The 24,506-nt window shown below is 42.5% G+C and overlaps 1 protein-coding gene across 1 annotated transcript in view; it reads left to right on the top strand.

The window, feature by feature from the left end:
* STX8 (syntaxin 8) overlaps window positions 1-24,112 on the top strand; it is a 265,517-nt gene extending 241,405 nt beyond the window's left edge. Inside the window, exon 8 of the mRNA XM_077253556.1 lies at window positions 23,813-24,112. Coding sequence (XP_077109671.1) covers window positions 23,813-23,880 — 68 coding nt within the window. The 3' untranslated portion in view covers window positions 23,881-24,112. The remainder of the gene's footprint in view (window positions 1-23,812) is intronic.
* Window positions 24,113-24,506: the final 394 nt, after the last annotated feature.

Genomic DNA, 24,506 nt, shown 5'->3' with positions numbered 1-24,506 from the left:
ACACTGTTCCGAGAGGTGTGCTGTTTTCCCTCCCTGTAGATCTCACATTTTATGAGGGACCACAGGTTCTCTATGGGGTTCAGATCAGGTGAACAAGGGGGCTATGTCATTATTTTTTCTTCTTTGACACCTTTACTGGCCAGCCACGCTGTGGAATAGTTGGAGGCATGTGATGGAGCATTGTCCTGCATAAATATCATGTTTTTCTTGAACGATACCGACTTCTTCCTGTACCACTGCTTGAAGAAGTTGTCTTCCAGAAACTGGCAGTAATTTTGGGAGTTGAGCTTCACTCCATCCTCAACCCGAAAAGGTCCCACAAGTTCATCTTTGATGATACCAGCTCATACCAGTACCCCACCTCCACCTTGCTGGCCTCTGAGTCGGAGTGGAGCTCTCTGCCCTTTACTGATCCAGCCTCTGGCCCATCCATCTGGCCCATCAAGAGTCACTCTCATTTCATCAGTCCATAAAACCTTTGAAAAGTCAGTCTTAAGATACTTCTTGGCCCAGTCTTGATGTTTTATCTTATGTTTCTTGTTCAAAGGTGGTCGTTTTTCAGCCTTCCTTACCTTGGCCATGTCCCTGCGTATCGCACACCTTGTGCTTTTTGTTACTCCAGTAACGTTGCAGCTCTGAAATATGGCAAAACTGGTGGCAAATGGCATCTTGGCAGCTTCACGCTTGATTCTCCTCAATTCTTGGGCAATTATTTTGCACCTTTTTTTGCCCAACACGCTTCTTGCGACCCTGTTGGCTATTTGCCATGAAATACTTGATTGTTCAGTGATCACACTTCAAAAGTTTGGCAATTTCAAGACTGCTGCATCCCTCTGCAAGACATCGCACAATTTTGGACTTTTCAGAGCCCGTCAAATTTCTCTTCTGACCCATTTTGCCAAAGGAAAGGAAGGAAGTTGCCTAATAATAATCACACCTTATATAGGGTTTTGATGTCATTAGACAACACTCCTCCTCATTACAGAGAAGCACATTACCTGATTTACTTAATTGGTGGCTGGTTCTCAAGTCTGAACAGCTTGGAGTAGGACAACATGTATGAAAAGTATCATGTGATCAAAATACAACTTGCCTAATAATTCTGCACTCAGTGTGTGTGTGTGTATGTATATATATCTATATATATAATTGTCTAAGGGTTTTTCTGTCTGTCTGTCTGTCCTGGAAATCCCACGTCTCTGATTGGTTGAGGCCCAGGCGGCCTCGACCAATCAGTGACGGGCACAGTATCGACATAGCTATCATAATGGAAATCCTGCATCTCTGATTGGTCGAGGCCGCGAATATACTTGTTACTCGAGATTTCCCGAGCACGCTCGGGTGACCTCCGAGTATTTTTTTGTGCTCGGAGATTGTTTTCATCTTCGCAGCTGAATGATTTACATCTGTTAGCCCGCATAAGTACATGTGGGGGTTGTCTGGTTGCTAGGGAATCCCCACATGTAATCAAGCTGGCTAACACATGTAAATCATTCAGCTGCGGCGATGAAAACTAAATCTCCGAGCACTAAAAAATACTCGGAGGTCACCTGAGCATGCTCGTGAAATCTCGAGTAACGAGTATATTCGCTCATCACTAGTCACTATCCTGTTGCAAGACCTATGACCTGCGACTGAGACCAAGCTTTCTGACACTGGGCAGCACATTTCTCTCTAGAATCCATTGATAGTCTTGAGATTTCATTGAACCCTGCACAGATTCTAGACACCCTGTGCCAGATGTAGCAAAGCAATCCCAGAACATAACAGAGCCTCCTCCATGTTTCACAGTAGGGACAGTGTTCTTTTCTTGATATGCTTCATTTTTCCATCTGTGGACATAGAGCTGATGTGCCTTGACAAAAAGTAACATTTTTGTCTCATCTGTGGCTTGTCAACAAGTAGTTTGGCAAATTCCAGTCTGGCTTTTTTATGATTTTTTTTCAACAGCGGTGTCCTCCTTGGTCATCTCCCATGAAGTCCACTTTGGCTCATACAAGGATGGATGGTGCGATCTGACACTGATGTTCCTTGAGCTTGAAGTTCACCTTTAATCTGTTTAGAAGTTTTTCTGGGCTCTTTTGTTACCATTCATATTATCCGTCTCTTTGATATGTCATCCATTTTCCTCCTGTGGCCACGTCCAGGGAGGTTGGCTACAGTCCCATGGCTCTTAAATTTCTGAATAATAGGTGCAACTGTAGTCACAGGAACATAAAGCTGCTTGGAGATGGTCTTATAACTTTTACCTTTAACATGTTTGTCTATAATTTTCTTTCTAATCTCCTGAGACAACTCTTTCCTTCGCTTCCTCTGGTCCATGTTGAGTGTGATACACACCATGTCACCACGCAGCACAGTGAGTATCTGTAGCCCTATATACAGGCCCACTTACTGATTCCAAGATTGTAGACACTTGTGATGCTAGTTAGTGGACACACCTTGATTTAACATCTCCCTTTTGTCACATTATTCTCAGGGGTACCATCACTTCTGTCCAGGCCTTTTTCATGAGTTTTATTTTAAATTTAAATATTTAAATTCTGTGGAAGCATGGCTGAAAAGCAATGTCTGACTTTCATTTGTTCATTTTCATAGATTTGTTATTTATTATTACTTTTGTCAGATTTAAGCTATTTCTGTGACCATTGTATTTTTTTCTGTCATTAAACGAGGGGTACCAACATCTTGACCACGTGTAATATATATATATATATATATATATATATATATGTATATATATATATATATATATATATATATACACACACTTTGTTCCAAGTTATTATGCAAATTGGATTTAAGTGTCAAAATGATTTAATTGTTTTGTTTTTCAAATAAACTCATGGATGGCATTGTGTCTCAGGGCTCAATGGATCACTGAAATCAATCTTAAACATATGTGATAATTAGTTTTCCAGGTGATTCTAATTAAAGGAAAACTACTTAAAAATGATGTTCCACATTATTAAGCAGGCCACAGTTTTCAAGTAACATGGGAAACAAAAAGGATCTCTCTGCTGCCGAAAATAATCAAATAGCACAATGCCTTGGTCAAGGGATGAAAACTTTAGATATTTCTTGAAAATTTAAGCGTGATCATCTTACTGTTAAGAGATTTGTGGCTGAATCTGAGCACAGTTGTGTTCGTGCTGATAAAGGCATAATGAGGAAGGTTTCTGCCAGGCAAGTTCATCGGATAAAGAGAGCAGCTGCTAAAAAGCCATTACAAACCAGCAAACAGATATTTGAAGCCGCTGATGCCTCTGGAGTCCCTCGAACCTCAAGGTGTAGGATCCTTCAAAGACTTGCTTTGGTTCATAAACCTACTATTCGGCCACCCCTAAACAATGTTCACAAGCAGAAACGGTTGTAGTGGGCCCAGACATACATGAAGACTAATTTTCAAACAGTCTTGTTTACTGATGAGTGTCGCGCAACCCTGGATGGTCCAGATGGATGGAGTAGTGGATGATTGGTGGATGGCCACCATGTCCCAACAAGGCTGCAACGTCAGCAAGGATGTGGAGGAGTCATGTTTTGGGACGGAATCATGGGGAAACAGCTGGTAGGGCCCTTTAAAGTTCCTGAAGATGTGAAAATGATCTCTGCAAAGTATATAGAGTTTTGACTAACAACTTTCTTCCATGGTATAAAAAGCAGAAACATGCCTTCAGGAGCAAAATCATCTTCATGCTGACAATGCACCATCTCATGCTGCAAAGAATACCTCTGAGTTATTGGCTGCTATGGGCATAAAAGCAGATAAACTCATGGTGTGGCCACCATCTTCCCCTGTCCTCAACCCTATAGAGAACCTTTGGAGTATCAAACAAAAGATCTGTGAGGGTGGGAGGCAGTTCACATCAAAACAGCAGCTCTGGTAGGCAATTATGACTTCACGCAAAAAAATACAAGCAGAAACTCTCCAAAAACTCACAAGTTCAATGGATGCAAGAATTGTGAAGGTGATATCAAAGAAAGGTTCCTATGTTAACATGTAACTTGGCCTGTTAGGATGTTTTGGAGTTAAATAGCTTTTTTTGTTCAGTGAATGTGACCTCTTAATGCTGAAAATTCCACAAATGAGCATTTTCAGTTCTTTAAAACATAACAAATGTCTAGAAATTCTACTGTGCCTAATAATTTGGAACGGTGCATTTTGAGGTTTTATTCATTTTGGAGATTATACTGTTATCATTGGGAGGTTTCTTCAATAAAATTTGATGTATACTCTAAAGGGTGATGACTTTTATTAGACTGACTGTCATTTGGACCGACCATTTAGGAAAATCCGAGAGAAATATCATTTGCATAATAATTTGGAACATAGTCTGTATATATATATGTATATATAATGTATGTATACAGTGCCTTGCGAAAGTATTTGGCTCCCTGGAACTTTTCAACCTTTTCCTACATATCATGCTTCAAACATAAAGATACCAAATGTAAATTTTTGGTGAAGAATCAACAACAAGTGGAACACAATTGTGAAGTTGAACGAAATTTATTGTTTATTTTAATTTTTTGTGGAAATTCAAAAACTGAAAAGTGGGGCGTGCAATATTATTCAGCCCCTTTAACTTAATACTTTGTTGTGCCACCTTTTGCTACGATTACAGCTGCAAGTTGCTTGGGGTATGTCTCTATCAGTTTTGAACATCGAGAGACTGAAATTCTTGCCCATTCTTCCTTAGCAAACAGCTCGAGCTCAGTGAGGTTTGATGGAGATCGTTTGTGAACAGCAGTTTTCAGCTCTTTCCACAGATTCTTGGATTGAGGTCTGGACTCTGACTTGGCCATTCTACACCTGGATACGTTTATTTGTGAACCATTCCATTGTAGATTTTGCTTTGTTTGGGATCATTGTCTTGTTGGAACACAAATCTCCATCCCAGTCTCCGGTCTTTTACAGACTCAAACAGGTTTTCTTCAAGAATGGTCCTGTATTTGGCTCCATCCAACTTCCCATCAATTTTAACCATCTTCCCTGCCTCTGCTGAAGAAAAGCAGGCCCAAACCATGATGCTGCCACCACCGTGTTTGACTGTGGGGATGGTGTGTTCAGAGTGATGAGCTGTGTTGCCTTTACGCCAAACATATCGTTTGGCAATGTTGCCAGAAAGTTCGATTTTGGTTTCATCTGACCAGAGAACCTTCTTCCACATGTTTGGTGTGTCTCCCAGGTGGCTTGTTGCAAACTTTAAACAACACTTTTTATGGATATCTTTGAGAAATGGCTTTCTTCTTGCTACTCTAACATAAAGGCCAGATTTGTGCAGTGTACAACTGATTGTTGTCCTATGGACAGACTGTCCTACCTCAGCTGTAGATCTCTGCAGTTCATCCAGAGTGATCATAGGCCTCTTGGCTGCATCTCTGATCAGTCTTCTGCTTGTTTGATATGAAAGTTTAGAGGGACGGCCGGGTCTTGGTAGATTTGCAGTGGTGTGATACTCCTTCCATTTCAATATGATCACTTGCACAGTGCTCCTTGGGATGTTTAAAGTTTTGGAAATCATTTTGTATCCAAATCCGGCTTTAAACTTCTCCACAACAGTATCACGGACCTGCCTGTTGTGTTCCTTGGTCTTCAAGATGCTCTCTGTGCTTCAAACAGAACCATGAGACTATCACAGAGCAGGTGCATTTATACGGAGACTTAATTACACACAGGTGGATTATATTTATCATCATTAGGCATTTAGGACAACATTGGATCATTCAGAGATCCACAATGAACTTCTGGAGTGAGTTTGCTACACTGAAAGTAAAGGGGCCGAATAATATTGCACGCCCCACTTTTCAGTTTTTGATTTTCCACAAAAAGTTAAAATAACCAATAAATTTTATTCAACTTCACAATTGTGTTCCACTTGTTGATTCTTCACCAAAAAATTACATTTAGTATCTTTATGTTTGAAGCACGATATGTGAGAAAAGGTTGAAAAGTTCCAGGGAGCCGAATACTTTCGCCAGGCACTGTGTGTGTGTATGTATATATCTATATATATAATTGTCTAAGGGTTTTTCCATCTGTCTGTCTGTCCTGGAAATCCCGCGTTTCTGATTGGTCGAGGCCGCCAGGCCTCGACCAATCAGCGACGGGCACAGCATGGCGACAATGATGTCATAAAGGTTGCCTCGACCAATCAGCGATGGGCACAGTCTGCCGCGAATTCGCCTCGACCAATCAGCGACGGGCACAGTCTGCCGCGAATTCTGGAATCATGCATATTCTGGACATATTCTCGAATACCCGATGCGTTAGAATCGGGCCACAATCTAGATGTCATAATGGTTGCCATGGCAACAATGATGTCATAAAGGTTGCCTCGACCAATCCGCGACGGGCACAGTCTGCCGTGAATTCTGGAATCATCATTGTCCATATACTACGGGGACATGCATATTCTAGAATACCCGATGCGTTAGAATCGGGCCACAATCTAGATGTCATAATGGTTGCCATGGCAACGATGATGTCATAAAGTCCCCGTAGTATATGGACAATGATGATTCCAGAATTCGCGGCAGACTGTGCCCGTCGCTGATTGGTCGAGGCAACCTTTGACATCATCGCCATGGCAACTATTATGACATCTACGTCGATACTGTGCCCGTCGCTGATTGGTCGAGGCCTAGCGGCCTCGACCAATCAGAGACGCGGGATTTCCAGGACAGACAGACAGACAGGGTTGCCTCGACCAATCAGCGACGGGCACAGTATCGACGTAGATGTCATAATGGTTGCCATGGCGACGATGATGTCATAAAGGTTGCCTCGACCAATCAACGACGGGCACAGCATGGCGACGATGTCATAAAGGTTGCCTCGACCAATCAGCGACGGGCGCAGTATCGACGTAGATGTCATAATGGTTGCCATGGCGACGATGATGTCATAAAGGTTGCCTCGACCAATCAACGACGGGCACAGCATGGCGACGATGTCATAAAGGTTGCCTCGACCAATCAGCGGCGGGCACAGTCTGCCGCGAATTCTGAAATCATGCATATTCTGGACATATTCTAGAATACCCGATGCGTTAGAATCGGGCCACAATCCAGTATATATATATGTGTATATATATATATATATATATGTGTGTGTGTGTGTGTGTATATATATATATATATATATATATATATATATATATATATATATATATATATCAAAATAACAGAATAAAATAGAAAAAGAATACATAAACCGTATATACCTCTCCAGAAATATTTGTTTTTGCCTTTCCCCTCTTTTTTCTCTTTTTTTTCTTACTCTCTTCTCATCTGCATCCTTATGCGACAAAAAGACAAGAAAGGCACAGACATCCCCCTACTTCCCAAAGCCAGTGAGACCGCCGCAAGCCTGTACATCTGCTGTGACCCACCTGGAGCTATGTACAGTTAATGACACTAATATCTCTTCAAATAAACCGCCGTCACATTCTTCGCTGGTTGATTTGTGGTTAAAATCATTGAAAGGGTAATTGTCCCTCCATGTGTGTATATTTGGGGGAAGGAGTTGTGCTGTAACGTCCTGACAAATCATTGTAGGAAAAATAAAACCCACAAGGGCACAAGTTCCTTCCCTATGTTTTCATGAACTCTCTTGTGTACTATACAAGGGTCGCCCAGCCCCCTCCTTTCCCGCCCATTTTTCAGGGTCGTGAATGAATTGTCTTATGTTTTGGTGCTAGGGGAAAGTTTAACAAGAGAATTGCCTGGTCTTCCCCTCCTTTCCAGACAATATTGGGCAGGCGAGTTACCAATAGCTGTGTGTGGGCCTAAGGTCTGTATGATTAGAATTAACCCCCTGCACGGCCATGATGGGCCTTCAGCACCAAGTAATGTGATATAACACAGGAATAAAAAAATATTACAGCACGGCTTAATACCATAAATGTTATGTTATTGGTGTTCAAGGTTATAAGCCCACCACCTTGTATCCTGATGTTGACTCTTCCTGTTCTGGAATCTGATGGTTCCTTGTGGATCCAAGTATTTTTTTTTTCCGCTCCCTTAATTCTAGGTCAGAAACAGGGTTTACGGTACATCACCATTATTTAGCAATACATAGCAAGGTACAAAACAAATATAACTAAACATGACTACGTGAGAGATGGGAGAGAAGACCCTGCCCACGAGGGCTTACGATCTACAAGTAAAGGGGGAAGGATACCAGAGAGAAAGATAAAATCTGCTAATATTGCCATTTGTACTCATCTTGAAAAAGTGGGATACGTTTTGAAAGCTTTGAAAGTCTGAGATATTCTGAGCTGTTTCCAAAGTACGGTGGAGGGATAGGAGAAATTTTGGAGATGGTTGTGCAAGGTGGAAATCAGAGAAGGAGGTCTTTTGAAGGCGGGAGATGATGCATGGGGAGGTAGCTGGAAATGAGGTCTTGAGATGTACAGACAAGTTATTTATTGGAGGCAAATTGGGCCAGAGATGTATGGAGGAAACAAGGTATGGATGGCCGACTAAGTCATTGTTAGTATTTCTAAATGTATTCTCTGGGAAGTGAGGAACCAATGAAGGGACTGGAAGATGATAAAATCAGAAGAGTAGCTTTGGGATAGGTGGATTAATTGAGCAGCAGAGGTAAGGATGGATTCAAAGGGTGATGATGAGTCCTAGGTGGGTGACCACAGAGAAGGATGTTACCACAGTCAAGATGATAATGAACTGCACTGGCATTTTTGTTGGTTCAGAGTTAAGGAAAGATCAGATTCAAAGATGTTTTTGAGTTGAAGGTGGTGATTTTAAAGGACTAAGTAGAGTCAAGGTTTACAAAGCAGCAGCGGACTTGTGAGACTGGAGAAATTCTGGAGCTGTCAATTCTGGTTATTAATTCTAGTGGGGGATTTGAGAGAGATAATGAATTCAGAAAGTTGTTAGAGAAGGTGTTAATTGCCAAAATTTTAGGCAACTGGAAGTTGATACCTAGGCCAGAGTGGTAAGTTTGAGAGTAGCATAGGCACAGTTGTATTTCTCTTTTTAAGTGTCCAAGATTGTGTTGTCCACTCAAGTGCATTTAAAGAGTGAACTGTGTCACACAAAAAATTGCAAAAAGATGCTGTCTATCACAAATCACACCCAAAGGAAGAGGGCCCACAATTATGCTTTTCCCCAGTAGGCCAGCGAGGGATCAGTGATCTCTCATTGCCGGAGCTTAAGGAGAACCCGTCATGCTCGAAGGATACAACTAGGGTGCCACCCCAGTGGAAATAAGATATCAGTTTTCATGGCACTTCTGGGCATAGAAATAGTTCTGAAAGCCATTGAGTTAGGCTACTTTCACACTAGCGTCGGGCCCGGCCCGTCGCAGTGCGTCGGGCCGAGGTTACCGACGCTAGCGTTCTCTGCGCCGCACAACGGGGGCAGCGGATGCATTTTTCCAGTGCATCCGCTGCCCCATTGTGAGGTGTGGGGAAGTGCGGGGAGGTGGGGGCGGAGTTCCGGTCGCGCATGCGCGGTCGGAAAAAGCGGACCGTCGGGAGCAAAAAAACGTTACATGTAACGTTTTTGCTCCCGATGGTCCACCACAACACGGCGCAACCGTCGCACGACGGTTGCGACGTGTGTCAATGCGTCGCAAATGCATCGCTAATGTTAGTCAATGCAGAAAAAAAGCATCCTGCAAGCACTTTTGCAGGATGCGTTTTTTCGGCAAAACGACGCATTGCGACGTATTGCAGTTAACGCTAGTGTGAAAGTAGCCTTAGGGAAGCTGTCACATACCAAAGGTACAGATGGATTACAGTGGGGAACCAGGATAGAGCCTTGAAGGACTCCAACAGAGGATGGTAATGGGTGGTCACAGAAGTTATGATGACAAAGAAGGATCTGCAGGTCAGTCATAATATCACCGCTATAATGTGGGTTATCAAACTGATTGACTACCACAGACCATTTATCCTTCAACTTTTTTTCCCATTGAAACCACTCTGTTGCGTTCTGTAATATTTTCTTGTTTAAATACTATATAATAATGTATTTGCCATAAAGTGACAGGTGTTCTTTAAGAAAAGTTCAGCTAGAAAATTTTTACACTTTATTAAAGATGATGCTGACTCGGAGACAAAATTAGGTCCGGTCACTTGAGGTTAAAGCAGCGGAAATATTAAAGGTGGAGTATAATAACGAGAGCTGCACTTTTCTGTCCGTAGTTCTATTTCTATACCTTCAGCCTGCCCTTTCTTTGTCTGCCTTGTTTCTCCTCTAAATACATTCGTGGCCAAGGAAGAAATTAAATCCAGACCTTTTGTGGTTTTGCTGACATTTGAACACACTGCTAACAAGTCGCCGAGCATCAGGTTGACATTTTTCCGTTCATCTTGTGGTTAGAACACAAACTCTGCACACAGCACCGAGCACACAGTACAGCTGAGAATTCAGGGCAAGGATATAACAGCAGACACATACAAGGCAGCGAATAACACAGTGTATGCTCATTGAGGTTCATTCTTGTTTCTGATTTCTTTACGTTCGGTAGAAATTAGGTCATTGGGAACTGTAGCATATGATCATACATTCACTCTCCACCACAGAGGTTGCCACACAATGGAGTGCTTCTGTCATGTGTAGATAGCATACTACCTGCAAAGTGTGGTCATGTGACAAAGTTGTACAGAAATATAACTGCTATAATACTGCCCCTATGTACAGAAATATAACTGCTATAATACTGTCGCTATCTACAAGAATATTACTACTATAATACTGCTCCTATGTGCAAGAATATAACTACTATAATACTGTCCCTATGTACAAGAATATAACTACTATAATACTGCTTCTATGTATAAGGATATAACTACTATAATACTGCTCCTATGTGCAAGAATATAACTACTATAATACTGTCCCTATGTACAGGGATATAACTACTATAAAACTGCTCCTATGTACAAGAATATAACTACTATAATACTGCCTCTATGTACAAGAATATAACTACAATAATACTGCTCCTATGTGCAAGAATATAACTACTATAATACTGTCCCTATGTACAGGAATATAACTACTATAAAACTGCTCCTATGTACAAGAATATAACTACTATAATACTGCCCCCTATGTACAAGAATATAACTACTATAATACTGTCCCCTATGTACAACAATATAACTATTATAATACTGCTCCTATGTTTAAGAAAATAACTACTATAATACTGCCCCCTATGTACAAGAATATAACTACTATAATACTGTCCCCTATGTACAGCAATATAACTATTATACTGCCCTTATGTGCAAGAATATAACTACTATAATACTGACCCTATGTACAGGAATATTACTACTATAATACTGACCCCTATATACAAGAATATAACTACTATAATGCTGGCCCTGTGTTCAAAAATATTGTTACTATAATACTGCCCCCTATGTACAAAAATATTACTACTATAATACTGCTCCTATGTATAAGAATATAACTTCTATAATTCTGCTCATGTGTACAAGAATATAACTACTATAATACTGCCCCTATGTACAATAATATTACTACTATAATACTGCCCCTATGTACAAGAATATAACTACTATAATACTGCCCCATGTACATGCATATAACTACTATAATACTGCCCCCTATGCACAAGAATATAAATACTATAATACTGCCCCTATGTACAAGAATATAACTACTATAATAGTGCCCCTATGTACAAGAATATAGCAACTATTATACTGCCCCTATATACAAGAATATAACTACTAGAATACTGCCCCTATGTACAGGAATATAACTACTATAATACTGTCCCCTATGTACAAGAATATAACTACTATAATACTGCCCCTGTGTACAAGAATATAGCAAATATTATACTGCCCCTATGTACAAAAATATAACTACTAGAATACTGCCCCTATGTACAGGAATATTACTACTATAATACTACTCCTATGTACAAGAATATAACTACTATAATACTGCCTCTATGTACAAGAATATAACTTCTATAATACTGCCCCTATGTACAATAATATTACTACTATAATACTGCCCCTATGTACAGGAATATAACTACTAAAATACTTCCTCTATGTACCAGAATATAACTACTATAATACTACCCCTATGTTCAAGAATGTAACTACTATAATACTGCTCCTATGTACAAGACTATAACTTCTATAATACTGCTCATATGTATAAGAATATAGCTACTTTAATACAGCCCCTATGTACAATAATATTACTACTATAATACTGCTCCTATGTATAAGAATATAACTTCTATAATTCTGCTCATGTGTACAAGAATATAACTACTATAATACTGCCCCTATGTACAATAATATTACTACTATAATACTGCCCCTATGTACTAGAATATAACTACTATAATACTGCCCCATGTACATGCATATAACTACTATAATACTGCCCCCTATGTACAAGAATATAACTACTATAATACTGTCCCTATGTACAAGAATATAACTACTATAATACTGCCCCCTATGTACAAGAATATAACTACTATAATACTGCCCCCTATGTACAAGAATATAACTACTATAATACTGCCCCTGTGTACAAGAATATAGCAAATATTATACTGCCCCTATGTACAAGAATATAACTACTAGAATACTGCCCCTATGTACAGGAATATTACTACTATAATACTACTCCTATGTACAAGAATATAACTACTATAATACTGCCTCTATGTACAAGAATATAACTTCTATAATACTGCTTATGTGTACAAGAATATAACTACTATAATACTGTTCCTATGTACAAGACTATAACTTCTATAATACTGCTCATATGTATAAGAATATAGCTACTATAATACAGCCCCTTTGTACAATAATATTACTACTATAATACTGCCCCTATGTACTAGAATATAACTACTATAATACTGCCCATATGGTCACTAATATTAATACTATAATACTGCCGCTATGTACAGGAATATTACTACTATAATTCTGCCTGTATGTACAAGAATATAACTACTATAATACTGCCTCTATGTACAAGAATATAACTACTATAATACTGCCCCCTATGTACAAGAATATAACTACTATAAAACTGCTCCTATATACAAGAATATAACTACTATAATACTGCCCCTATGTACAGGAATATTACTGCTATAATACTGCCCCTGTGTACAAGAATATAGCAACTATTATACTGCCCCTATTTACAAGAATATAACTACTATAATACTACTCCTATGTACAAGAATATAACTACTATAATATTGCCCCTATGTACAGGAATATTACTACTATAATACTGCCTCTATGTACAAGAATATAACTTCTATAATACTGCTCATGTGTACAAGAATATAACTACTGTAATACTGCCCCTATTTACAATAATAATATTACTGCAATACTGCCCCTATGTGCAGAAATATAACTACTATAATAGTACTCCTATGTACAAGAATATAACTACTATAATACTGCCTCTATGTACCAGAATATAACTACTATAATACTGTCCCATATGTCCAAGAATATAACTACTATAATACTGCTCCTATGTACAACAATATAACTTCTATAATACTGCTTATATGTATAAGAATATAACTACTATAATACAGCCCCTATGTACAATAATATTACTACTATAATGCTGCTCCTATGCACAAGAATATAACTTCTATAATACAGCTCATATGTATAAAAATATAACTACTATAATACAGCCCCTATGTACAATAATATTACTACTATAATACTGCTCCTATGTACAAGAATATAACTTCTATAATACTGCTCCTATGTACAAGAATATAACTATTATAATACTGCCCATATGGACACTAATATTAATACTATAATACTGCCCCTATGTACAGGAATATTACTACTATAATACTGCCTCTATGTACAAGAATATACCTACTATAATACTGCTCCTATGTACAAGAATATAACTACTATAATACTACCCTATGTACAAGAATATAACTGCTATAATACTGCTCCTATGTACAAGAATATAACTGCTATAATACTGCTCCTATGTACAAGAATATAACTACTATAATACTGCTCCTATGTACAAGAATATAACCACTATAATACTGCTCCTGTGTACAAGAATTTTACTACTAGAATACTGCTCCTATGTAGAAGAATATAACTACTATAATACTGCTCCTATGTACAAGAATATAACTACTAGAATACTGCTCCTATGTAGAAGAATATAACTACTATAATACTGCCCCTATGTACAAGAATATAACTACTATAATACTGCCTCTATGTACTAGAATATACCTACTATAATACTGCTCCTATGTACAAGAATATAACTACTATAATAGTGGAAGATGAAAGACGAGAATTTTCAGATCCGATAGTGTTTGCACTTTAAGTAAACCTGTGTTTCTGAGCAGTTGTTGTTACAGTACATTATTTGTGTAGGGCACAAGCTCCTTATTCTAGCGCCAGCAGCACATAATAGTTGTTACACAGCTGGCTGATTTTTTGCCCATTTCTGCCTTTGTATGCAGCTTGTGCCAGATCTGCAGTCCAGTAACTGAGAGGTTCATAGCTCTTAAATGAACGATTATGACCTTGGAGCCTGGAGCAGGACGGGCACAGGGGAAACATGCTGGATGTAACACTTAGCTCATATCCCCTTCACCAACAGATGCCACTTTTAACCCTCCCATTCCCAATTGAACCAAACGCTGTCATTATATGCCAAGCTCATAAACATAGCGTCATAACCATCCCTGCACAGAGATGAGGATCACAAGCATCAGCCCCATGGTTTTTGGCTGCTTGGAAGTGAGCAGCACTTGCTGACTGTACGCGGAGTAGGAACATAGGGACTTTCTCTGTCACAAACGTTGGAATTTGCTAAATTAAAAGTATATGCAAACATGTAAAAAAAGTAAGATAATTAATAGGCTAAGGGAGAGTTATTACTGTTGGGGAGCAGTGGGGGATCATGCTATTTGGGAAGCTGTGGGGTTTATCCTACTGATTGTGTTGGAGGGCTGTGGGAACATCATACTTTTTGGGGGGACTGTTATGGTTATTTATAACTAGCTATTGAACCCGTTCTACGCCCGGGTGGCGAGCATTTATATTGGTATATAGTCTCCATCCTGGTATGTGTTGCTTCCATCCTGCGCCCTAATCTTGTCATGTGCTGCTACCATCATGCGCCCCCATCCTGTCATGTGCTCCTCTCTTCCTGAGCCCTCATCCTGTCATGTGCTCCCATCCTGCGCCCCCATGCTGTCATGTGGTGCTTCCATCCTGCTCCCCCATGCTGTCATGTGCTGCTCCCATCCTGCGCCCTCATCCTGTCATGTAGTGCTTGCATCCTGTACCCACATGCTGTCATGTGCAGCTCCCATCCTGCTCCTCCATTTTGGTTATGTGCTGCTCCCATCCTGCGCCCCATCCTTTCATGTGCTGCTCTCATCCTGCGCCCCCATCCTGTCACGTGCTGCTCCCATCCTGCGCCCTTATCCTGCCATGTGCTGCTCCTTTCTTGTGCCCCCATCCTGTCATGTGCTGCTCCCATCCTGTCATGTGCTGCTGCCATCCTGCTCCCCCGTTCTGTCATGTGCTGCTCCCATCCTGCGCCCCCTTTCTGTCATGTGCTGCTCCCATCCTGAGCCCCGATTCTGTCATGTGCTGCTGCCATCCTGCACCCCCATTCTGTCATGTGCGGCTCCCATCCTACGCCCCAGTTCTGTCATGTGCTGCTCCCATCCTGCGCCCCCGTTCTGTCATGTGCTGCTTCCATCCTGCACCCCCGTTCTGTCATGTGCTGCTGCCATCCTGCACCCCCGTTCTGTCATGTGCTGCTCTATTTTGTCATGTGCTGCTCCCATCATGCGCCACAGTTCTGTAATGTGCTGCTCCCATCCTGCGCCACCGTTCTGTAATTTGCTGCTCCCATCCATATGCCCCATACGCTGCTCCATAAAGGTTGATGGCCCCCATAAGATGCTCCTAGTATATGCCTCATGCTGCTCCATTATGGTTGATGGCCCCCATAAGATGCTCCATAGTATATGTCTCATATGCTGCTCCATTATGGTTGATGGCCCCCATAAGATGCTCCATAGTATATGCCTCATATGCTGCTCCATTATGGTTGATGGCCCCCATAAGATGCTCCATAGTATATGCCTCATATGCTGCTCCATTATGGTTGATGGCCCCCATAAGATGCTCCATAGTATATGCCTCCTATGCTGCTCCATTATGGTTGATGGCCCCCATAAGATGCTCCATAGTATATGCCTCATATGCTGCTCCATTATGGTTGATGGCCCCCATAAGATGCTCCATAGTATTATATGCCCTGTATGCTGCTGCAATTAAAAAAATATATATATATATATACTCACCTATCGTCGCTGGGCGCCGAGTGCTGGGGGGCCTGAGCAGGCGGGGACACCGGCGCGCTGTGGGGGTCAGGTGCCGGTGTCACCGCTAGCTTAGGCCCCCGACACTTGCTATAGTCACCCGGCCCTGATCCAGTGCTGCGGGCCGCTCCGTCTTCCGGGTCCTCTGGCTGTGACTGTTCAGTCAGAGGGTGGCGCGCATTAAACGCGTCATCGCGCCCTCTGACCTGAACGTCACAGGCAGAGGATGTGGAGGACGGAGCAGCGCGCATCACTGGAACGGGACAGGTGAATATAGCATACTCTCCCTCCTGGCACGTCCCTGCTTCTCCGTTGGAGATCGCGGTGTGCGTTTAGTGCTTACGCATACCGTGATCTCCTGGGCTGCGTCACTCTGTGGGGTCCAGACTGCGCCGGCGCTTGCGCAGTCTATAAAGGCTTCGGACAGAGTGACGCTCCCAGCGTTATATTATAGATACTGCCTGTGGGGGTATTATACTGTGTGGGGGCATTATGCTGTAGGGGTCATCATATCATTTGGGGCAGCTGACTGTAGATTACATTCCTGAATTGAGAATGCTTGATCAGTCTAGTGAGAGAGAGAAAAATATTGCAAACTTTATTTTCATCAATTCTACTATTCAATTTTTAGAATAAAATGTAAATGTTGGCTACTCTTAAACCACTTCTGGGCCGCCCGCAGCATCTACCTGTCCGGGCTGTCCGCATAGTGCTCTGCACTGACTTTCTAAAGTGAGGAGCTAGCCTTCAGACACAGCCAGACTCCCCATAGAGAAGGCAGAGATGGTCTGTTACCGTCTCTGATATCCTGTTCACATGTTATACACAGGACTGATGAGCACTGTAAAATATAAGGAAAGGTTCATCAGCTTACCCATGAATTGTCCACAGCAGGTGCAGCTATCCATGAAGGTGCATGGAATAACGTTCAAGCCCGCATGCAAAATTAATCCATAATGATCCAGCACATCTTGATTATAAAAAAAACCTTTTTCTTTATTCAAATTTTTTATAATCAAGAAGATGTGCTGGATAATTATGGATTAATTTTGCATGATGAGGACTGTGTATTCAGATTAGGAAGTACTGACCACGCTTCCTCCTGTGGACCCAGCCATCACGTGATCGCTGGGTAATGAGAGGGAGCTGGAGTCGGTGGCTTTTATCCGACCCAGTCACCCAGATTAACACTGCACTGCAGCCAGAAGGGTGAATTTACTCCGTAACAGAGGCTAATATACCAGACACAGTTACAAAGGAAATTGGATATTAAAAAATGTAAATCCAATTTTTATAACGCCTCAAAAAGGTGTTTTATAGCCTTATGACGGGGAGGGGTGGCACAATATATCAAATAAAAAAAAAAAAGCAAGAAAAATATAAGTCAAAAGAAATTTCTCTCTATTTCTCCCTCACTTTCTTCCTTTTCTTCTCTCTCTCCCTGTCTTTCTCCCTCTCTCACTCCCTCTCTCTCACTCCCTCTCCCCCTCTCACTCCCTCTCTTTCCCTCCCTCTCTCTTTCTCCCTCCCTCTCTCCCTCCCTCTCTTCCTCCCTCTCTTCCTCCCTCTCTCTCCCTCCCTCTCTTCCTCCCTCTCTTCCTCCCTCTCTCTCCCTCCCTCTTTCTCCCTCTCTCTCTCTCCCTCCCGCTTTCTCCCTCTCTCTCATCCCTCTCCCACCCTCTCTCTCCCCCTCTTTCTCTTCCCCCTCTCTCCCTCCCCATCCCTCCCTTTCCCCGTCCCTCCCTCTCTCTCTCCCTCCCGCCCTCGCTCTCTCCCTCTCTCTCACTCCATCCCTCTCTACCTCCCTCCCTCTCTCCCCCTCCCTCTCACCCCCTCCCTCTCACCCTCTCTCAATTCTTTGTCCCCCTCCCTTGGGTGACTGCAGGAATTTTATACACTTCCTGAGAAGTTTCACCAAAGATTACAGTAAGTTCAGCCTTTTATGAAAAGACTGACCGTCACTTCCAAACAGAATTCTGGTCTGAACAGGTGCATACTAAGAGTAGCCACCTCCCAGGGGCGCCGCTACCATGTGGCAAGTTGAGGACTTTGCTTCAGGCGGCACTACCTTCAATGAAGAGAGGGGGCGACAGATTCTGCCGGTGTAGTAACTGAATTTGCGTCGTAGACGCAGGTTCAGTTACTACTGTATTCAAGGCTCCCAACCATCCCGAATGGCCGAATCCCCTCATCCAGCCCTCCCTGGCTCATGTGACTGGTCACGTGATCGTGACATCATCACAGGTCCTCAACCCGAAGTCACTCCTCTTCTGCATCTGCTGGGGCTGCTCATAGAAGGCTGTTCTGTGCGCACAGGACCTGTGACGACGTCACCGGATGGGAGGAGTCAGGAGTCACATGATCAGTGGCCTCAGTGTATGCAGGACTGTGCTGTGCTGGTTGTCATGGTGCTGGAAGAGGGTAAGCTTATGTGTGGGGTCAGGAGGGGTTTACAGTGTGGATGTGGTGGAGCCATGTGTGTACGGAGCGGAGCCGTGTGTGTATAAGGTGTACGGAGTGGAGCCGCGTGTGTACGAGGTGTGCGGAGCTGAGCCGCCTGTGTACGAGGTGTGCGGAGCTGAGCCGCGTGTGTACGAGGTGTGCGGAGCTGAGCTGCGTGTGTACGAGGTGTGCGGAGCTGAGCCGCGTGTGTACGAGGTGTGCGGAGCTGAGCCGCGTGTGTACGAGGTGTGCGGAGCTGAGCCGCGTGTGTACGAGGTGCGCGGAGCTGAGCCGCGTGTGTACGAGGTGCGCGGAGCTGAGCCGCGTGTGTACGAGGTGCGCGGAGCTGAGCCGCGTGTGTACGAGGTGCGCGGAGCTGAGCCGCGTGTGTGCGAGGTGCGTGGATCTGAGCCGCTTGTGTACGGGGTGTACAGAGCGGAGCCCTATGTGTACAAAACGGAGCCCTGTGTGTACAAAGTGTATGAAGCTGACCTGTGTATGTGTACGGAGCGGAGCAGAGCCATGGGTGTATGGGGTGTGCGGGGTGTATGGGGGGGCGCCATTTTGCAGTTCGCCTCAGGCAGCAGAGAGGCTAGGTTGACCCCTGCCACCTCCATACAGAACTAATTAATAAAGTAGCACTCTGTAGTCCTATAGCATGCGATCTTGAAATATATTAACTTTGAATTGCATTACTGCTTTAGAAAATGGAGAAAAAACGAAGATATTTTTCACATAATTTGGCCTATTCATGTATGCCCAGCAGCCACAAGACGATCCTTTTTTGCTTGGAACCTATCCTAATGTGATTCTTCTCCTGGGCCTACATTTATATGTGTAGATAAAATCCTGCTGTAATTAAAACCGCCACAGGCTGTGGAAAAGAGAAAAATTGACTGGGTAGAAGGGCAAAATAAGCTATTGTAAGTATACAGTGCTATATAAAATGGTGATTGCAATATATTAACATAAAAAACTTTGATTAGAGGAGGAGTGCTTCTTCTCATCGTATTTTACACTGTTTTCATCATTTTACACTTATCCATTAGGCACCATTTACAGGAGCCCCATATATCACTATAATAGTATACAGTCTCATACGTCGGTAAATACTTCCAATCTAAGGCTCTAGTGCAGTGTGAACAGAGCCTTTATCGTTTTTAGGAATTTTTTTCATGAAAAACTAAATTAATGAAATAAGTCTGATCTGTACATATCTAATTTCTGGGTTCCCCTCCGCTTCCCGATCTAAGCTCCCAGAGAAATGGCTAAGCACTAGTACAGGGAGTTGGAGGAAAGCAGTTGCCAAATTGGGCACCATACATTTGGGAAAAGTGGCGATCCATGAGTCATTTCTCCACCTGTCAAACATTTATGCCCCATCTAATTGATTTAGTATTAATTTCAGCCCTTTGGAAAACTACTCTTGGAGCAGCTATTCCACCTCTTGGATCAGTTCACACACTTGGCACATAGTGGGGTTGTCTCCGCTTATTATTGTGGCCCTCTGATGGGTTGTCACTCTCCACTTCCCAGAAATTCGACACATTCAGAGTAGAGTTGAGCAAAGACCCTAGTCTAGCGGCCATATCGACAGTCAGTGGTCGTCAAAGCCGAGACCTACGAATTGGCTCTTACCTGGCAGGATCCCCATTGCCTTTATTGATTAGCAGACCTAGTACAACGTCATTGTTTCGATGTGACATACACATAACAGAAGAGGCAGAGAAGAGGTTTGGAGGTCTCTGGTCCAGTGGCCATGAATTAACGGTGTTGCTGCTGGACCAACTCTAAGTGTATAAAAATTTTGGTAAGTCTACTAAATTGTCTCTTGCTTTGTTGACTTCATCTCTTCTCGGAAAACTGTTGTATAAATTAACTGGGGTAAAAAAGAGGGTTGAATCCCTTTTTCCCCCATTGAACCCTCTTCCCCTTATTAAAAACCCATTAGTGAGGCTCCTTAATTGATACCATATTTTCCACACTTGGGGAGAGCGACACCTCGGAGTGCTCCTTCACGGTAAATCAGCGGAGTCACAGTGCTGAACGCCCCAGACTTGTGCTTCTAGGCGGCCGATACACAAGGGAGGCTGTCAGAACAAGACATATTTATGACGGGCTTTTTTTGTTCACACACTACTTGAATGGGTGCCAGGATCTGAAGCAGGTTCTCAGCCGCACAGCGAGCCGGGGAGCTGACAGTGTAAATACCACCATGGCAGGGAGACAGGCCCTGAATCTCACAGTGACAGGCCACAATCGCTGCCTTTGTGCACACATGAGAAAGCCCTTGTAAGTTTAGTGCCGTTGTTATCCTGATATATTCCATAATCTGTGGCTATTGCCCTTTGTTGCCGGTGGTCTCTCAAGCATCGCGAGGGTTAATGTTACCATGGAGCGCGACAAACACAACCGAAAAGATGTTATAATGGGAAAAAAGTTCACATGAGATAATGGAGCAGAGAGAAGAACGGGGGTGACATAATAAAGGAAATATTAAATTATATAATGTACAGATGTGATGGATCGATAGGGCTAGACTGATTTATCTACAGTACCTATCGATTTATCTACAGTGGATAACAAAAGTCTACACAAGCATGTTAAAATGCCAGGTTTTTGTCATGTAAAAAAACTCATACCAAGAAGAGTAATTTCAGGACTTTTTCCACCTTTAATGTCTCCCATAAGCTGTACAAATCCAATGTAAAATAACCCAAAATATTTTCAAGTGAAAAATAAAGAACGAAAATAATGTGGTTGCATAAATATGTTCACCCTTTGTTGGAGTCCCCTTTGAATTTAGTCTCTTTTTGTAGGAGTCTATCAGCATGGCACATGTAGAGTTGCAATATTTGCCAATATTTTCTGTTAAATTGGGAGGGCATCTCCTGTGTACAACACCATCTTCAGGTCAACCAGACTTGGATTCAGGTCTGGACTCTTCTTCCAGAGAAGCTATTCTTTTGTTGATTTAAAGGTATTGCTTAGGGGCATTGTTGTGCTGAAAGGTGACATTTCTCTTTATCTTCAGTTTTTTAGTGTAGGCCTGAAGGTTTTGTTGGACAATTGACTGATATTTGAAACTGTTTATAATTCCCTCCACCTCTACTAAATCCCTAGTACCAGCTGCTGAAAAGGAGCTCCAAAGCACAATGCTGCTTCCACCATGCCTCACTGTGGGTATGGTGTGTTGTTTTGGTGATGTACATTGTTGTCTTTGTGCCAAACATACCTTTTGAAATTGTGGCCAAAAACATTAATTTTGGTCTCAGCAGACCATAACACGTTTCCCTCATGCTTTTAGCAGACTTGATATAGGTTTTTCCGAAACATAGTCTGGCTTGGATGCTCTTCTGAGAATAGGTTTCCGTCTTGCCACCTTAGACCACATGCCAGACGTGAAGTATACGGGAGATTGTTGTCACATGCGGTATACAACCAGGACTTGTCAGAAATTCCTACTGCTCCTTAATTATTGCTGTAGGCTCTTGGTAACCTCCTGGACCATTTTTTCTTTTCATTAAGTTTTGCCATATGGCCAGTTATAGGTAATGTCACTGTTGTTCCAAATGTAAGCCACTTCTTGATGACGTCTTCACTGTGTTCCATGGTTTATCTAATACCTTGGAAAAAATATGTACGCTTCTCCTGACTTATAACTTTCAACAATGAGATCCCTTTGCTGTGTTGTAAGCTGTTTATGGACCATGATTTTTGATGTAACATGCAACTAAGAAAATGTCAGGAAAAAATCCTGCTATAACTGCAAAACTTTATATAGGGTTAATTAGAATCGCTGTAAATGATGACACTCTTTTATGGCCACATATGGTCTGTATGGTCGTTACACCAATGGTTACAATAGATATGGTCCTAATATTAGAGTTTAATATTAAACACCTCCAAGTCCCAAACGATTCTAGATGCAATTGATAATTTGTCTTGTTGGGTCGCCTGATGACCCACATGAGTTCCTTCGACAGTGCCATACAGTGTCTGCGCTGTAGTACCACAGTGCACCTGGAAGGCGTTCATGAAGCCTTTACTCTTAAAACCGGGCCATTCATTGGGGTCCTTGGCCCAAAAACCTTTTCATCCTAAGGACAAGCATGTGTTACATCCATTTCCAGCCTGTGCCTCAAAGTTGGTATCTTTCACCATTTATTTTGCCAATGATTTTATGCTGTTACAGACTGATATGCACTTATCCCCTCTCCCTGTCTTACCTCGTGGTTGGGGTCTGTTTGCTCAATTGAATAGAAACAGCCTCCTCACCCATTATTCTCTGCCTGAGGTCAGTGGCCGTCTCAACAAAATGGGGCATGGATGTCTGTTCCATAGATGCGGGTCCGATCGGCTGTCAATCAGACATTTATAGGGTGTCTTGTGAATATACCAGAAAAGAGCGAAGGTGGAACTGCTCTATTAATGTTTCTGCTGTGGATATATGACCGTGACATCATTAGAAGGTCACTTATGCTCATTGGGTCCATCCCTGATCCTAAAGACCTGTGGACTTTCCCAGGAGCTGCGGTACACAGGCCGTGGAATTGTAGTAATTGGGCGCGTAATCACAACAGGACGCAAACGTGGCCAGGCCGGGGAATGTAGCAGAAGGAATGTACGAGACTGATCCCGAACCACCCCCCAATTCTCCGCTGCCATCTGTTTTGTGGAGAGGCTACAGATTACGGCCCAGAGTCTTCTAAATGACCAAAAAGTCATAAATAACTAGTGAAGCGTCCAGGCATGGAGTGCGGCTTACATGTATGACATGGGTCAGTGGCCACCTAACAGCAGCCATTGTAGCCGTCACTCAGCTTTTCCTGGATGGGATAAAAGCTCAAGGATTATTAAAAACTGAAGAATTACAGTATTATGTGGGATGTGCTGAGTAAATCCATAAAATGGGCCTAATTGTGATGGCTAACACTTTCTTTTCTCCTGTTCCTGCAGCAATGATGGTGGTTATTGTTCTACTTCTCATCGCTATAGTAGTCGTCGCGGTTTGGCCAACGAAATGACCATAAGGCAAGTCCCGTAATCTCCGGAAACGAGCACGTTGGCGCCTGGCATTGGCGTGTCCTGACGGTCCGGTAAGAGGTTGCAAGACACGGACTGTTTCTTCCACTGGCTGCACAGTAATGGATGGACTCATGTACCCCAGCGTAACACTCACATTCGCCTCTTCTTTTTCTACACTTTACCAATGACTAACACAAAATAAAGCCATTTTTTAGGAGCTTGTGAATAAGACCATGTCGGATTGTGTGATATTTTCACTTCATGTTCAAAGGAAATCTGGCAGTGATTGGGTTACAGTCCGGTCCCCTCCCAGCGCTGCAACAACTGCACAACATTTCAGAATAATATATACGGGGTGTATATAAATATTCTCAGGCCGCGCACCAGACCAACGCCCATCCATTCTCAGACCTGCGTGACACCGAGATACCTGGAAACAGCTGTTCTGTAACGACCGTGCACATCGCACTGCACTCTGGGATATTACACCGAGGAAAGGGGGGAGGATGTCCAGCAATCAACATCAAAGTACATATCAAATTATTCTACAAAAGAAGCTCGATCACTTCATAATTACATTATATTACTAGCTACACTCACTATTCTTCTGGTAGAGGTTGTGTTC

This window comes from Ranitomeya variabilis, chromosome 4 (genome assembly GCF_051348905.1).
Source record: "Ranitomeya variabilis isolate aRanVar5 chromosome 4, aRanVar5.hap1, whole genome shotgun sequence".
In the NCBI taxonomy this organism is placed as follows: Eukaryota; Metazoa; Chordata; class Amphibia; order Anura; family Dendrobatidae; genus Ranitomeya; species Ranitomeya variabilis.
Note: the sequence above shows the minus strand (reverse complement) of the source record. Positions and strands in the feature narration are given on the sequence as shown.